This window comes from Dryobates pubescens, chromosome 21 (assembly GCF_014839835.1).
Source record: "Dryobates pubescens isolate bDryPub1 chromosome 21, bDryPub1.pri, whole genome shotgun sequence".
Lineage (NCBI taxonomy): Eukaryota > Metazoa > Chordata > Aves > Piciformes > Picidae > Dryobates > Dryobates pubescens.
Window position 1 is genome coordinate 10,227,572 of NC_071632.1, and position 16,848 is coordinate 10,244,419.

The following is a 16,848-nucleotide window of genomic DNA, read 5'->3' on the forward strand; positions in this document are numbered from 1 at the left end:
GTTAGCCTTCCCTCCACTGATTTCAGGCCCTGTTGTGTGTAGCAGGCAGGACTCCCAGAGCAGACTAGCTGAGATGGTGGGAGGAATGCTGGCTCTTGGGATGTTTGCAGTGCTGCTGCTCAGTCACTAGACCATCATTCCTTCTGCTGAGTCTGTGCTGACTGCATTATCTGTTCCATAGCACAGAAGTGGTTCCACTCACTTGATTGTGGAAGCAGCACCTTGAGTACTCTGATTTACATCCTTCCACCAAAGCTGGAACCCTCCTCTCACCAAAACCCTGGCTGGACCTGGGAACAGCTCTTCCCTAGCACTTCTGCCCCATGTGAATGAGACACTACTGCTCTTGCTCACCTTTCTGGCCATGTTACCCTCAAACATTTTTTCAGGTCTGAAAGCTTACTTGAACCAATCTCTTTCAAGACCCCCTCAGACCACCTGCCCTTCACTTAGTGCAATGTGCAATCATCAGTCACAGATGTGTGTCTGTCCTGCTTCTTGGAGCTGCATCTGAAGCAGGTGAGGTACTGCTGCAGGTGCTATATAAGCATGGCACTAAGGGGCTACTCTATTGCAGGGTGAGATGAGTGCAGGAGCTGGGAAGATGCATGGTTGTTCTCCCGCTTCTGTGGACAAGAAGTCTAAGAGGAAGTCTAAGAAAAATGAAACCTATTCAGTCTACATCTACAAAGTACTGAAGCAGGTAAGTAAATGTGCTTTTTCCTGGTAGAAACTCGGTATGTAAAGTTATTTCTGCCCACTGAATGTTAACCTCATAAAGAGATAGAAAAGAAAATCTGTTCTTTAGTGAGATTAAAAAAAGAGAGTGGGGATAGGACAGACTCAGCTGAGTCTTGAAAGTGTGTGTGGGGGTTTGGGGTAGGAAGTGAGAGATGTATCCAGATCAGAAAGCGAGAACAGGCTCTGGTGCCTGGCTCTGCCTAAATTGAGTAGAAGTTAGCACAGCAAGAGCAGCTGATCTTGGCCCTGTGAGTATTAAAATCCTTCTGGTAACTTCTGCTGGGGAGATGAGAACAAGACTTTTGAGAAGTGGCCATGAGTTGTGCAGGCCTCAGCTGTCTGCATGAGGCTGTAGGCAGGGTTTGGAGCACATGAGTGTTTCCACTCCTTATGGACTTTATTTTCCACGGGGGACTGTGCCCAGGTTCCTGCCAGTGTAATAACAAAGCCACTGCAGCATCATGGTGTGTCTCTTCAGAGGCAGAAAGTTTGAGACCCTCAGGGTGGCCATTGTGGGTCCCTTCGACGTTAGAGTCCCTGCCTGGGGGGGGAAATGATGCTGATCTCCCCAGGGTGATGAGTGTGTGAGATGGTGCTTGCTTACCACCTGGCAGGTCCACCCAGACACTGGCATCTCCTCTAAGGCCATGAGCATCATGAACTCCTTTGTCAATGACATCTTCGAGCGCCTGGCCTCGGAGGCGTCCCGCCTAGCCCACTACAACCAGCGCTCCACCATCTCCAGCCGCGAGGTGCAGACGGCGGTGAGGCTGCTGCTGCCTGGCGCGCTGGCCAAGCACGCCGTCTCCGAGGGCACCAAGGCCGTCACCAAGTACACCAGCAGCAAGTGACGGGCCCCGGTGGCGCCCCGCTGTACCGACCAGATCCTAATAAAACCGCAGTACACCGTCCGGGCCCCGCCTGTCATGGCGCCGCGGGGTGGGGCACGGTTGCCCTGGCGACCGGCGCGGAACCGAGTCCTGCCGGCAGCGCCGGGGCCCCGTGTCCGAGGCCGGGGCTTGTCGGGGGGCTTGAGTGTGCCGGGTGCTGCCGAGTCCAGGAGCCAGCTTTGTCCCAGCGGGTGCGGGGGAGCGCTCCTCAACCGAGCACTGCTCTGGTGGACCGGGCGCGGCACGCCTAGACCTCCCCTGCCCCGAGTGGCCGCCTCCACTTTGGAGACCCGGGGCAGGAGGGGAGAGAAGGCTTCCGCCCTGCTACTGCCCATTCTCCTCTGCCGGAGCGGCCGCCGCTGCTGCCCGGGGAAAGGCCTTGGAAGGCTGGCGGTGTGCGCGGTGTGCGGGGGCCCGACCGGGTGGGGAGCTGCTGTCAGTGGGAGGAAGCTCGGTGTGCAAGGCAGAGCGCTCCTGGGGGGAAAGCGAGGGTCCCAGGAGCCGAGGCACACGCCGGGCATGCTGCCCACCGCCTCCAGAACTGCAGCCCAGGGTCTGCCTCCACCAGGGGTGTGCTGGATGTCGTAACCGAGACAGGGTACTGAGCACAAGGCTGCCCCAGCTTGTCACCGAGCAGTGGCTGCATTGCCTTTTAGGTGCTCTTCCGAGGAGGTTGTGGGGAGCACAAGCTGGGCACAACCTGGGGAGGTTGCTGTGGCTCCTCTACATCCTTTTCCAGTATGACCTTGCAGCTCTGAGGGGTCTGCGGTCTTGTTCCTTCCCAGTGGGTAAAAGTGGACAAGCCACTGGACATGGAAGCTGGCTGCTAATAATGTCTTGTCCTCAGAATAAGCAGGTGGAAAACTTTTGTGTTAATGATGTCACAAGAGGAGGAAACAGGTAAGTAAAGGTTTCTGTCAAATGAGTGTCAAGAAGGCAGGGTCAAGATAAAGAGTGTTTTAAAACTTTTTCAGATGTATATGGAATTAATACCTACTGATGAAAGGAGCTCAAAATTGAACTAAAACTTGAGGCTGGTTCAGAAAATGCTGTACCTGGTGTGCTGGAGGCTGGAGTAACAGAAGAGTAGTTGAGAGTGTAAGTGGAAAACACTCGCTGACTCTAGGCATGAAGCAGGTTAAAAGCATCTGTAGGTAGCAGAGAAATTAATACAAGGTTCTACATGAACAAGAGAAGGTCCTGGAATGACAAAGTATGCAGGAAGTACAAAAATACCATCTGTAATGAACTTTTTCCTGTTTGATTAAAGTTAAAACAAAAATAAGCTACTTCCTTGATCGTTTATAAGTTGGGGGGAGGAAATCTGATGATGGGACAGCTGCTTCCAGATGGGTATGGCCATAACTTTTACCTGGGGTTTGAAAAAATGGGCCAGTAATGGTGGTGAATAAAGGACCAGGGAGGAAATGTTTCACTCTGGGAAAGGAGGGCAGCATTGTTAGTGCGGGTCAGTTAGCCTAGAATTAATTACAGGCCAAATAAAGGAGACTGCCCCAAGACTTGCTTGATAATAAAGTGTTGGAATATGAGTAATTGAAGTGATTTAGGTAGAGTATATCTCACTTTACCCAATCACAGGCTTGATTGATAATGGCACAGATTTGCCACATAATTTGTAGAAAGATTCCCCTTGGCTTTAATTGCTGAACGTCAGCTATGGAGCACCTAATGGCAAGTTGATTTTTCTGAGCTATTTAGTTCTCAGCAAGTTATTAACACATCACAAATGGAGAGTTTCCTTCTTGTGGAGTCCTGCAGGAGTGGGTGTTCGGTCTTAGGCAACTGAAGAGGCAAGGCCTCCTGTCAGCTGCCTGCGAATAAATGTATGAAACTCATGTCCCTAATCTCTGCATTGTAAATCGTGAGGCAGTTTGAGCCCCGGCTGCCTGGGTTATTTGTGACTGGAGGAACAGCTGCTGTAGGAAAACAACCAGATACAATGAGGAGCAGAGACTGTGGGGCACGTTTGTGGAAAGCTAGGGCCCACTCCAGGAGCGTCCAGCCGAAGAGCAGGATCGTGTGCGGGCTCCGTTGTTGTCTGGAAGGTGAGCAGCCCATCTCCTTGCACGGTCTGCTCTGGTGCTCGCCAGGCCAGCGTCTGTGTGCGCTCCCCTTGTCAGCAGCACTCCCGTTGCCCTGCAGTCGTGCTTTTTGCGGGATGGAGTGCTGCTGCATGGCTTGGAACTGCAGTTCTGCTGCTGCCCTGGAGGTGGTTCTCTCCAACTACCCGACGATGCACATGCTCGTGCTGCGTGGGCAGGAGCCCGCTGCTGCCCCGCTCCGAGCAGGCTGCCTGCGGACCTGCAGCTTCCTTCTGTGCCACCCGGGCTCTCTTAGAGATAACCGACCGCCTGTGTGGGTAAGGTGCTGATGTGTGGTGAGACGAGAACCTTTCTCCCGGAGTTGTGTGGTAGAACATCCAGTACTGGGTGAGCCCAAGGAGTAAGGCTGTAGTGGTGCAGATGCTTTGCTCTCCAGTACTGCAATTTGTGCATCCTGCTCTGTGTTTCTTCCTCCCCACCCTTCTCTTTTCCCTCTCTAAACGCTGGATGATGGGAGCTGGTGATTGCCCCCATATCCCTCTCACTGGATCCCTGCATTTTCTCACAGGCCTGGAAGGGCAGCCTGCAGCACAGATGTGCCAGGTGGGGGAGGCAGGAAGAGGTTGCTCTTGGAGTGAGGAGTTCTGCACTGAACCTGCCCAGATTTTCTTGTTTCCCACATGAGCATTGGTTCATTTTTTTTCCACTGGGGTCACACTGCTTGTTTCCCCAGATTCCATTCCTGTGAAGTTATCCTTTCACCTGTGTGGGATGTCACACAAGGGTTCACTCTGCATGCTTAGCAAAGATCAGCTTCTGTAAGCAGGCTCCACAGCTCAGCTTCTGCTAGGCTGAACTTGCGGCTCTGTGCCCTGCTTGTACTGGGATGCTCTAGTGGATGAGGTAAGATCCAGATGAAGTTGCCTTAGGAGGTTGAGAGACTGCCACCGGGGGAGGTGGAGTGGTCACAAGAAACTGCACTGCAAGAATTACCCAGAAGTATTCAGCTTACAGTAGAAAGCAGACTTTAGCTCTGGGCCTGTGTAGGCATTGTCAGTGTCTTGGGAGTGCCTTGGCCTGTGCAAGTTTGTGTTTGCCTGCATCCTTGCAAGTCTCCAGTGAGTTCTTGGACATATTGCAATTCCCCAGCCCCATGTCTGTCTGCCTGATGTGTTCTTAACAGCCTTTTTTTGTTGTGTGTGGGCTTTTTGGTTGTTTTGTTTGTTTATCTTTGGTCCACTCTCCACATTCCTCAAAAAAGAACACTATGGTGTGCCAAACTGTATCAAGGTGTTCATAAAAATAGTAGTGTTGTGTTCTGGTTTCCCTTCTGTAAGAGAACAGTGACTTGAGAATGTGCGCTCTTCTCTCACAGGGTGCGAGGCCATGAGGCAGAGCACTTCTCTGGTGTGTGAGGAGTGGGGCAGGTTGGAGGGGAGGGAGGTTTCTGGGCAGTGGTAGCTGGCACCAGTGTGTACACCTGTATGCATCTCTCCTCCTGTACTGGTGTCCCTTGTCAGCAGTACTGCCAGGTGGCTGCTCTGGTGCATCATTAGACACTGTTCCAAATGGCACATGCAGAAATGGTTCAGCACTCAGAGGAAAATGAGCTGGTGATGGATAGCTCTGGTGATGCCAAAGCTGTTAAAATATGAACCTCTGAAGTGCAGCCAGGGTTCCAGCAAGGGACTCTCAAGCTTCTGTGCTCAGCTGTGTGAGGGGACAGTGCTGGTCTGTGTCACATCCTCTGCCTAGTGTGGTCTGAGGTAGGCTGCTATTGTCTGGGTAATGGAAACTGAGTCCCATGATAACTTGTGGTGGGCTGGAATCTCTGCCTGGAGAACAGGAGATGAGTGATGATCAAAGGTCAGACAGATGCTTCCTCATGAGCCTGTGCTGCTATTTGAGGGTCTATTATCCCTGATGCTGCCAGCACTGTAGTGGGGCTGAGGGTCTGTGGAATCCTTGGAGCTGTGTCTACATTTGTGTTCTCCCCAGCAAGGACTGCTGCAGATAGTTTGTTTTCTTGCTTGCTCTCTTTCTTTGTACTCTGTTCACTTTGGAGTCTTGGATATAGTCAACAATAAAGCTGCTTCCTTCATCTTCCCTGCTCAGGACTGGGCACATATTCAGAAGTTAATTATATGAAAAAGTCTTATTTGATACCCATAACTTCCAGGGCTGTGTAACAATGGGAGTAGTAGGCATCCTTGTTCTAATGTCCTCTCCTGCTGCCAGGCACAGAGGGAGACTGGAAGATCTGGTGAGGTGTTTGGTGTTATTGAGCTGCAGCACAGGGCTGTCAGAGCCCCAGGGACTGGCATGTGGTGCTTCTGGTTCTGAGAAGCTTGGGAGAGGGCAGAGTGGCTCTGAGCAGTCCTGAGGACAGAAGTGGGACAAGGACAAAAAGTGTGTTCTCACAGAAGTAAAGTCTGCAGGGCTGGGCTCAGGACAGTTACCTAGTGCTGCCCTGCATGGTTTCCAGGCGGGAAGAGGATGCTTCCGTGTGGGGCCCTGCAGGGTGTGGGGCCGGAGCAGAGGCTGACACGGGCGGCGGAGTGTCCCCATGAGCAATGGCTGCTGCAGGCCACACGCCGTTTTCCCATTAGCGAGTGTTTAGTTCAGCGTTTTAAATAATTGTGTCCTCGGAATGATATTTAAAATCCATTTGGGAGGCAATGAGGCGGGAAAGTGCCTGTGCCATTGTGATGACGCTGCGCGGGCGCGCCGCACATGCATATTACAAACTCGTTACAGGCTCGTTTACACGCACGCTGCTCGCTCCCCACACAACCTCTCTCTGATGCTCCCAATGTTTCTTCCCCGACATGGCTGCTTCTGCTCGGCACTAGGGAGAAATCTGCTTGATAAGGCAGGCCTGGTGTCATCTGTGGCAAGAGGAGGAGGGACCATGGTTGCAAGGGTTGGGTGCTGGCTTTGGCGTGGGGCGTTCTTGGTGATGGGACTGTGTCCTGTGTCCCGTCCTTCCTGTGTTCTCCGTGTTCAGTCAGAGCAGTGCTCACTTTCTGCAAGTCCTTGCATTTGGCCCACTGCAGGCTCCAGCCCCTGCAGCCCCAAGGCTTTCAGCTGCTGTGCTCCAGGCACAGCTAAGAGAAGAGCTGCAGCACTAGTGCTAGGTGACTGTGAAGCTGAGTGCCAGCATGGGCTCTTGAATGACCACAGGAAACTGCTTGAGCTTAAAGGACCAGGCATGAAAAAGCAGATGGAGCAGCTTCAGCAGTGGATCCTTGACTGCTGGTCAACAGCTGAATGGAAGAGTGGCCTTCTTGTGGTCCCTCTGTCCCAATTCTTCTGACTGTTGCATGGACACTCTCCACTGTCCTCCCAGCTTGTGCGAAGTAGAAATCCTATGGTAGCACAAGGCTCCTGGTACCACTTGTCCTTGTCATGTTTGCCTTGGTGGCATGAGCAGTATTCAGTCTTATGCCCTTGTCTTTCTTTCCCCTCTGATCATGGTCAGCCTCCTAGCTGTAGCTTTGCTTGTTGCCAGCTTGTGACCATGTTAGTGAGGTGAGGATCAAGCCCCCAGGTTAATTGCACACTGAGTTCTGACGTTTCTGTCACTTCCACAGCGACCTTGCTGGCTGCTCTCCTAGGTAGGAAATATGTGGCTCTAGCATGCTTCACTCAGAAAACACTGCTGAGTGGGTCTGAGGGCAAGAGCAAAGCTGGAGTAGGAGCAAAGCTTGTCAAATCAGGGGAGGAAAGGCAGGATATAAAACACCAGGCCTGTCTGTGGCTGAGGCAGCAAACGTTCTTGGGATGCAGAATTCTCCCCATCTCACTGCAGGTGAGTCAATCTGCAGTGTGCTTGGAAAATGTGGTGGGAAGGCCTCTGCTCTCAGCCCCTTACAACTTCTGGCACCACTTCTGCTGCAGGCCTTTCTGTGACTGCCCCGATGAGTCCCAGCTCTTTCTTTCCAGGTGGGAGCACAGTGCAGAGTAGAGGCTTTGCACAGCGAACAAGCAAGCACATGGAGAGTGTTCCAAGCTTGGTTGCCTGCTCTCCCTCTCCTGTACCTAATCTGTGCTAGTGATTGCAACCAGCAGCTGCAAATGAGCTCTTGGGAGGAGAGGAGGTGGTGGAGGGGAGCTGCCAAGTAGGACTATTTATACTGGGTGAGTCAGGACTATGCCTGAGTCCAGCCAGGCACCAGGGAGCTGTAACCCAGGAGCAGCTAGCAAAGGACATACCCTTGGATAGGAGGCTCTGGCCTGCAGCAGCTTGTTTACTGCAAGGATCAGCCTTGTCCTGTTGTCCCTTGTGATGGACTGCTCCTTCCCCTTCAGCCCTGCCACACGGCGCTCACCGCAGGGGGATCACTGGAAGCGCTCTCAGCATGTGAGGCTCTGGTGCCACCGTGGTGGGCACAGCCTGAGCAGTGTGGGCCAGGGACGCCAGGACAGCCGCTTGGAGCCACTGGAGTGTCGGGACCTGCTGGTCCAGAATGCACTCTTCACTGGGGACCTGGAGATGGTGCAGAAGTTCTTCCCCAAGAATGCAGCCATCAACCTCATCATTGAGGCCAGGGGCGAGGAGCTGCGCTGGACTTGCAGGAAGCTTGGTGCGTGTGCAGGGCTGGGACAGGGGGCAGCAGAAAGTGTCCAGGATGGGGACCAGAGAAAGCATTTGAGAAGTGTTGAGAAGAACCCCCAGGGTAGTGGAAGAGGGAGTGGAAGAGATTTGGGAAGAAAGGCTTTTGGATGAGGCAGGGTTGTAGGAGAAATGGTAGCAGGCTTGTTGAAGGTGGACAGAGGCAGATCTACTCAGAAGTGGTGGTAACAGGGCTGCTGGAGAGGAAGATCAGGACTGTCCTCTTGGAGATTGCTGGAATAGATGGGAAACGTGTGAGATGGAGGGAGTGCTTGGGTGAGAAGGCATCAGGTGGCATAAGGATGGGTTTTCTGCCTTATGTCTTCAGTTGTGTCTGTTACTCTAGGTCATTAGAAACTAAAGGCTGTGACATGCTTTGGGAACAGCAGAGAGGTGTCAGCCCTGTCCTTTGGGCAGACCATAATCCCTGTCCCAAGGAAGAGGCGTGGTTGTGTCTTGTAAGCAGCTGCTTGGGGACCGAGCCACAATTGCTCCATATCTGCCTGCTGCTGTGGTGAACTCCAGGTGTGACTCAGCCATTGCAATCCTTACTCTAAATACTGGCTTTGAGGAGCTGCAGGGGAGTTGATGTGGAAGGGCTAACAGTGATCAGCTAGAGAGGGGCCTTTGCTCTACAGGGTTCGCACCCTGTAAGCTCTTCTGTGAGATGGATTGGGCAAGAGGAGCAGAGATCTAGTCTACCAGAGAGATGGTGGAAGCAAGCTGTACTCCCATCTGTATGCCTCGCTGTACCTTGTCCCATCCTGTGGCTACTCATGTGCTTCCACTCTCTGGGCTTTTTGCTTCCCTTCTCATCAGTGTAATCTCTCAGCTTTACAGTCAGCATCACAGCTAATGTGTTCCAGGGAGAGATGTGCTCAGCAGTTGGGAAGTGCCCTTGTCTGTTAGTGTGGTGCAGGCTCCTGGAACTGAAGATGGGGAGTGTCAGCTGTGAAGGGGCCATAATCCCACTGCTCTTCCACAGAAGATGGGTGGCAAAACCCACTGTTTGCTGGGAGGGAGGAGCTAGTGAGGAAGGCCACTTTTCCAGAGATGGGGGTTATTTCCAAGTTTCCTGGCACAGAACTGTGGACCACATGGGTAAAGCTTGGCCATGACAAAGTTTTGTGGGTGTCCACACTAGCAAGAGCCAAATGGACAAGGTAGGCTTGTGGGTGGGGAAGACTTACTGAGTTCTATGACTTGTATTGCCTAGGTTTTGAGTTCTTACAGTGTGCTTACCAAAAAAAGGCAAATATGTTGCCAAACTCCTCAGGGTACAGAACAAAACCCAAAGCAAACCTTCACCCTATCTGAGGTGTTGATTATGCCTTTCACTAGCCTGCAGGGGTAGTTTTCTTAACACTTATCCAGCTGGTGACCTTAGAAGTAGCTTCTGGTGACCCAGTCATTCCCAGGTCATCCCTACTGATATTTTAAGAAGCCCAGAGGAAGTGTAAGTGGTATGGTGTTACTGACACTTAGCTCACACAGCCTTTGCCTCCCTGGCAATCCCCTTTGTGTTTGGGTACCTGCATCTGTCTTTGGGAAAACTGAGGGTCCTGTCAGGTGAGGAAGTCTGCTTGGTGCTTCCCTCTTTTCACCCTTTCACACATGACATTCTAGCTAGAAAAGGTGGTGAAGTCTGCAGACAGCATGCTGGAGACTCTGGGTAGGGAACCTGGACACTTATTTTCATTACTGAGAAGGATGAAGTTCCTTGCCTTAAGCTCTTCCCTGCTCCCCCAGCTAATTGTTGCTTGGTCTGAACAAGTCCATGAGACAAAATTAAACTACTAAACACTGCTATTCTTCTGTGCAGCTTGAGACATACTTTAGAACGTGTGGTCTGAACAAAAAGCACACAAAGCTGATGACCTGTGAGCAAAGGGTTCTGCAACTGAGGCAGAGGGGGCAGGTGAAATACAATCTCGGGTGAAAGGACTGCAGTGAGGAACTGCCAATGAGAGGACTGTGGTGGGAAAGGGAGTGCTAAGCCCAGGATTTCTCTGCAAGGGTAAATGTCAAGGAAAAGCAGGAAGTGGTATAAAGGCTAATTACCTTTTGTGTCTGTTTCCCATCCTTGTACCCTAACTCTACCTGTCCTTTGGCTTTAAGTTTTGGTTAAAAGCTCTCCGGTGGCTTGTTTGAAAACTCATCTAGTGCCAAGGGCTTGGGTAGATCTAGCATTTGTGTGTGTTGCTGGAGATGTGCAAGGAGCCAGCAGCTGGGCAAAGGTGTGCAGTGGAGGTTTGGGGGAAGCAGTGTTGTGAGGTCTGGGCAGCAGCTGGGTGACAGCAGGAAAGCTAGACATGAGACCACTTCCCTTTCTGTTTTCTTAGTGGTGTTCTGCCTCCATTTCTACCCTGCTCTGTTGTCCTGTTCTGCTTTGGCACTCTCCCTTCATAGCCAGAGGCTGCAGAGATACTGCTGCTTGAAAGGAGTGCCTGTAGCAGCCTCTTGGCCTTAACATTTGGTCACAAGGTTTCCCAGAATAGAGCAGCTGAGATCTGAGCTGTCCCCAAGCTGGGCCAAGCAGTGGCATGACATCTCTCCTCCCTGTGAGCCCCCCCTGGAGTAGGCAGCCTGTTACCAGCCAGAGCACAGGGCACTGGTGTGCTTGCACCCACAGCCCAGAGCCTGGCTGAGGAAGGCAGCAGCAGGTTCTGCACTGGTTTCTGTGGAGGGTTTGGGCCCTGCATCATGGGCAGCATCAAAGGCGGAGGAGACAAGAGTCGGGAGCCCATCTGCACCCGCAAAGTGGATGGCCCTGGCCAAGCCTACTGGCAGGCCCTGCTGACTGGGGATCAGGAGATTGTGGCTGAAATCCTCAGTGAGCCTCAGAACAACCTGAGTCCCAGTGCTGTGTTTGACACCAGTGACCTGGAGGAGTGGAAGAACTACCGCTTCAACATCCGCGGGCTGAGTACGCAGCGGCAAGGCTGAGCAGCGCCCTGGAGCCTCCTGTGCCTGCTGCAGGGCATTGCTGCTGCTTCTGGGGCTGAGATGGGAGCTGTCTGCCTTGTGGAGGGGTGGGGATGGGAGTGAGAGCACTGGGATGTGGTCAAGTTCCCCTGTGCTGCTTGTGGGAGAATTTGCATGTGCCTGGGAGCCTGAGGAGTGCCTCTGGGGTACCTGGTCATTCCAGCAGGGGTAGTGCAAATGCTTGGAACCTGCTTGGGTTCCCACAGCTCCACAAAGGAGACTTGAACTCCAGGTGGTTGTCCTGCTGTGACTGTCCCTGTAGCCTGGTTCTATGTGCCTGCTTTGAGTGCAGCCTTTGAGCTGCTGATTCGCTGTGAATTGTGCTAGGTAAGGAATTGTCACAGCCCTGTGTTAGGTCCTTGAGATGGTTCCGTTTGAACCTGGTCCTGGGAAACACAGTTGATTATGTGCTGCTTCTGTGAGGAAAGAGGTGAGAGGGATGTTGAGCATGTCATGGAGTCCTCTATCCCAGACCAGATGGGCAGCAAGAGCCACCATTTAAGGAGCCCTTTGCCTGTAACCACTGCAGGCTGTTTGCTAGCAGACTGCACTTGCTCAGCAATAGTTCCAGCTGGGTCAGCATCTTTGAGAGCTGGTGGGTTTCAGCCCCTTGATCACTCCTAGGGCCTAGATGTCCTATGTCTGCTGAAGTATGCTTGCCTACATCGTGCTCAGGGCTTGTTGGAATCTCCTGTGTGCCTGGCAGCCTGGCCAATATGTCTTTACTAACTCCCTGTATTCATGGTGCTTTCCCCAGCCACTGTGCTGCTCTCAGCCCTGAGCTGAGTGAGGGAGCTGTGGGTGCAGAGCACGTTCTGGGCACAGCCCCTGCCCCACAGCTCCTGTTCCTCTGACCTCCCTGCCAGCATGGCTCCACAATGAAGAGTCACCCCTAGGGCTTTGCTTGGGCAGGGAAGGGACTGGCGGGATAGGGGCAGTGCCTCGAGGGGAACCCTGAGTTTCTGAAGGTGGGATGATGTGCAGCGGGTGCCCTAGGGCAATGGCAGGCCTGGCTCCTGCACTCTCTCTATCGGCTCCCTGAGCTCTCTCTCCTGCAGGGCTCTGGTCGCTGAGCTACGAGCAGGAGCTGACCACGCCGCTGCACATCACGGCCAGCCGGGGCTACACCGCCTGCCTGCGGCTGCTGCTGCTCCGCGGCGCTGCTGTCGACTTCGCTCCCGGCGGCTGCACGGCGCTGCACGAAGCATGCAGGGCCGCCAGCGCCGACTGTCTGCGGCTGCTGCTCGACTTCGGCGCCGACCCTCAGGCCGTCTCGGAGGACGGATACCAGCCCCTGCACCTCTGCAAGAGTCCAGACTCCATCGAGTGAGTGCTGCCCAGGGGGCATGAGGGCCTGTCTCCTTCTCCACCCTCACCCTGCGTGGCAGGGATCCTGCATGGTGCCTGGTGTGGCCCAGCTGCTTGTTCCTGGACCAGGATCAGCTCTGAAGTCCAACTGATGGCTGCAAGAATCCAGTCCTCAGTTGATGCAGCTGAGCTTGGTGCTGCTGTCCAGACAGCAGTGCAGAGCTGCTGATGCCCACTGCACAGCTCAGGGCCTGTGATGTGCAAGCAGAGCTCTGTGGGCATGTGGGAGAAGACTGGGCACAGTGGCACTTTACTGAAAATCTGTGCAAAGGTAGCTGGCGTTAGGGTGGCAGTTGTCAGCTCACCATTCATCCTCACTTAAAACACTGCTCCAGGCCACGAGGAGTTTGGGCTTTTGGACTCCTGGGAAAAGTGGAAGCCGCAGGCTTGTACATACACGGAGGGTAGGAAATGGGATAGGAGCTGGAGAGGAGAGCCTGTCACTGAGCCATCTTGCCCCACAGGTGTGTCCAGCAGCTGCTGCAGCATGGTGCCTGTGTGAACAGCCGCACGGAGGAGGAAGGCGACACAGCGCTGCACATAGCAGCCCGGCACGGCTTAACGGAGCACGTCCGGCTGCTCCTGTGCCACGGGGCAGAGCTGGAGGCAGAGAATGAGGAGGGGCAGACACCGCTGAACGCTGCCTGTGCTCAGCCCCATCAGCCCCAGGACATGGGCCGTTACTACCAGGTCTGCCAGCTGCTGGTGGAGAGCGGTGCCAGCATCAATGCTGCAGACAAGGACCGTCAGCACCCACTCCACCTGGCCTGCAAGAACTCAAATGCTCAAATCGTGGAGTTACTGCTGGCCCAGGGTGCAAATGTCAACGTCATGAACTACAGCGGGAACATGGCTCTGCACAATGTCCTGCAAACAGCACCCTACAAGCTGGAGCACCATCCAGAGCTTGTGGTGCAAGCCTTGCTCAACCATGGCGCCGTCCGTGTCTGGCCTGGCTCCCTCCTCAAGGTGTGGTGGGAAGAGGGGACTCTGAACACCAGGGCCCCAGGCAGAGCAAGCTTTTGTCACAGTGGGGCTTGCTTTGTGCCAGTCTGCTTGCTGTCCTGCCCATCTCTACCTGGGGGCTGGGAGAGGGGGAACTGACTTAGTAATGGGTTCCCCAAAGTCTTCTTCTGGGGCAACTACTGCTGTAAGAGTCTTCTGCTCTGTGGTGTGGACAGTAGTTGCCTGATTTCTGTAATCACTTGCCCCAGAAAGTGTTGGGCTTTTTTCCTCCTGGGGATGTGTTTTCCCTTTGGGACGTACCCTCCCTCCAGCTCCGCCTGTCTTGGCAAGACACCGGCAACAAAAGGGTTAATTTCCTGTCTTAATTCCTGAGCAGTGCAATAATTACCCAGCCCGGAGATCAGCAGATTGCTCTCCCCTTTGGGAAAATACAGGAAAATCAACAATTAACACTAATTAATCTCCTATTAACGCCAGATAATGAGGATCACTAGTACAGCCGGAATAGGCTCTGACAGCTACTGCTGGCCTGGGCCGTAGGGAGTGGGAGCCAGGAGCTGGGGGCTCTGCCTCTGCATGGCGCTGGGTGGGTGGGTGGGGTGTGCTCTGCAGTCGTACTGACAGTGCAGGAGGCGCAGCATGAGTGGTTTGCTTGCACCTGCACAGACGTGCAGCGCACCAGTGCTGTGCTGCACAAAGCATGGGTGATGCCCTCTGGGGCTCTGTGGAGCAGCTAGTGTGGTGGGCACCCACTGCAGGAACAGATAGGGCTGTCTCTGTAGCCTGGTGCTGAATGGGCACCCTCACAGCCCTGAGATCCCCATGTAGCCCCCCAGAGGCATGTCTTGCTGTGGTGTCACTGCTCACAAAGCAGATCCAGTCCTTGCCTCGGAACAGCTTGTTCTCTGACTGGAACAAGGTGGGGAAAGGAGCCTGGCACAAAACAGTGCTGGCAGCAGTGAGGCAGGTGAAGGAGGTCTGTATGCCAGCCATGTGTGTTAGTCTCTGCGTCTGAGGAGAGGCTGTGGGGACCTAGCTGTGCTGAACACAGCCATGCTGGGTGTGGGCTCAGTCACCCTCTTTGCAGGAGCTGTGCTTTGGCAGTTCCCACCACCAATAGGTTTGATCTCCTGGGGCAGCATGAGGCCAGGATGTTAGTTCTTTAGGTTTACTGAGGCAGGTTTTTAGGAAGTGGAAGTGGGGCTTGCAGGACCTTGCCCAGCTGCTCTCTCCCCGGCACAGGTGCTGCGGTACTGCCACAGCTGCCCGCGTGTCGTGGAGGCCCTGATGAACAGCTATGACCACGTGCGTGTCTCTGAGGACTGGGTGGAAGCGGTGCCAGAAGAAGTTGTGCAGGTGAGGGAATGTGTGCTGGAAGCTGGGGCACTGCAGCAGGGTTGGGGCTGAGGAGGGTTTGGGCACCGGCACAGTGCTGCAGGGGACAGGGAGGATGCACCATAGCGATTCAAGTGAAGGGATGTCTACTTCTACTGCTTCCAGTGTGGTATCTTCAGCTTCACCTGCCTCTGGTCCTCTCTCTTTCTAGAAATACCCATGTTTCTACCAGTCACTGTTCTCCCTGGAGCACAGACCTCGCTCTCTGCAGCACCTGGCTCGCTGTGCGCTCAGGACCTTCCTGGAGGGCCGTTTGCTTCTGGTCCTTCCTCAGCTGCACCTGCCAAAGGCCTTGCACCAGTTCCTGCTGCTTGGCTTTGAGGATGTTCTCTACTAAGGGCTGCAGTTCCAGCCCTGTTGTGCCCTTCTTTGCAGATGGTCCATCTCTGCTGCTGCAGTTCACATCTCCCCAGCTCCCCCTTTCCCCTTACACACCTCCTGCCAGTCCATATCACTTCCCCAAGCCAAACCTGTTGTCACATCCCTGCCCCAGCCAGCTTTGTGCTTGGCCTTCAGCATCTATTTTGGAGCACTCTGTCCTAACTGGTGTGGGTAAACAAACTCCAGACTCACTAAAAAAAGCAAGATGATATAGGGGTCAGGGCATTTTGTGGGATAAGAAGCAAACACTCCTGGATTGCAGGATAAGTTGTAGAATGAGTCTCCCTATCCCAAATCTACAAACTCTGACCTGAACCAATCATCTAGGGCCCTCTGACATTGTTGGGATCCTGTCTTCAGTCGAGTTGTTTACAGTTTGTACCCAAAGGTGTTTGGAATAAACCCTGGTCATTCTTTATACCTGCCAGAGTATAGCTTCTGCCTTGCCTTGATGCCAGTCTTGAGAGAGCTCATCCATGTTCCAGGCCGTGTGCAGTGGTGTCTCCTATCTGACCTACCCATTCATCTGCTGCTCAGGAGACAGAGAAATGTCTGCTGGATGTAGGACAGAGGCCTCCCAAACACTCCCCACAAAGGTACAGTGCCTGGGGATACCTGCCTTTGCAGCTTGGGGCAGAGCAGCCATGCTTGTGCCAGCACTGAGGACTTGGACGTCCTGAGAACTCTGATCCCCTGGGTGCAAAGCAGCCAGCATCTACCAGAGCACAGTGTGGGGCCATGTGCTGCTGGGCTGCACCACACACTAGCCAAAGGAAAGGCAAATGTTAGGTCCTGTGATTTCAAGGCATAGTTATAAAGAAATCCAAGCAGTAAGTATCCTTCAAAGATTTGTTGTAAGCTAATTCTGTTGCTGCTTATGATTTGGTGTCTGAACTGCTGCTGGCTGGCAGAAGGTGCATGAGGGCAGCACTGCAGGTCACTCTTCTTGGTACACTGGTCTCTCAAGGCCTCAGTTAATAACCATATCAGCAGCCAAACCCTAGAATGCAGAGACCTGAAAGGGTGGGCAGTTTGACAGATGCAGTGCTTCTGTCTGGTTCTGCCTGTCTGGGGACACAGGGCATAGCTCTGCTCCTTCAGTTTGCACTGCCATACACAGCTGTACTGTGCTGCTCAGAGTCAGTGAGGCTGGAAGGACAAGGTGAGGTTCCAGGTGCTGTTCCTAAAGCCCTCACACCATCGATTCACCACAGCAAGTACTGGGAGAGTACAGCAGGAATGTGGCTGCAGCCTTACCAAAGGTGTCAGGATGCCTGCTGTGGCAGCCTATGCATTGTAAGTGCTGCAGCAGCATAGAGGTAGGTGGTTTACCTCAGGAAAGTTCAGCAATGTGCTTTATAACATCCATAGGCAGAGAGGTGAGGAGCTGGCTTGAGGTGACCTATCAAGAGTACCTGCAAAACAGGGAGGAAGTGAGCAGGGA

At 53.6% G+C, this 16,848-nt stretch overlaps 2 protein-coding genes across 2 annotated transcripts; both read left to right on the forward strand.

Moving 5' to 3' along the window:
- Nucleotides 1-583: 583 nt before the first annotated feature.
- LOC104298483 (late histone H2B.L4) lies at nt 584-1,592 on the forward strand. Its single transcript, XM_009898552.2, has 2 exons — nt 584-703; nt 1,356-1,592. Exons 1-2 carry the CDS (start codon nt 584-586, stop codon nt 1,590-1,592), a joined length of 357 nt encoding a protein of 118 aa, XP_009896854.1.
- A 2,293-nt stretch (nt 1,593-3,885) lies between these two features.
- On the forward strand, nt 3,886-15,508 carry ASB10 (ankyrin repeat and SOCS box containing 10). The gene is made up of 7 exons (XM_054171164.1): nt 3,886-4,011; nt 8,031-8,280; nt 10,942-11,235; nt 12,353-12,620; nt 13,127-13,631; nt 14,871-14,984; nt 15,175-15,508. The coding sequence occupies exons 1-7, from the start codon at nt 3,886-3,888 to the stop codon at nt 15,358-15,360; spliced, it is 1,743 nt and encodes a 580-aa protein (XP_054027139.1). The 3' UTR covers nt 15,361-15,508.
- The last annotated feature ends 1,340 nt before the right edge of the window (nt 15,509-16,848 follow it).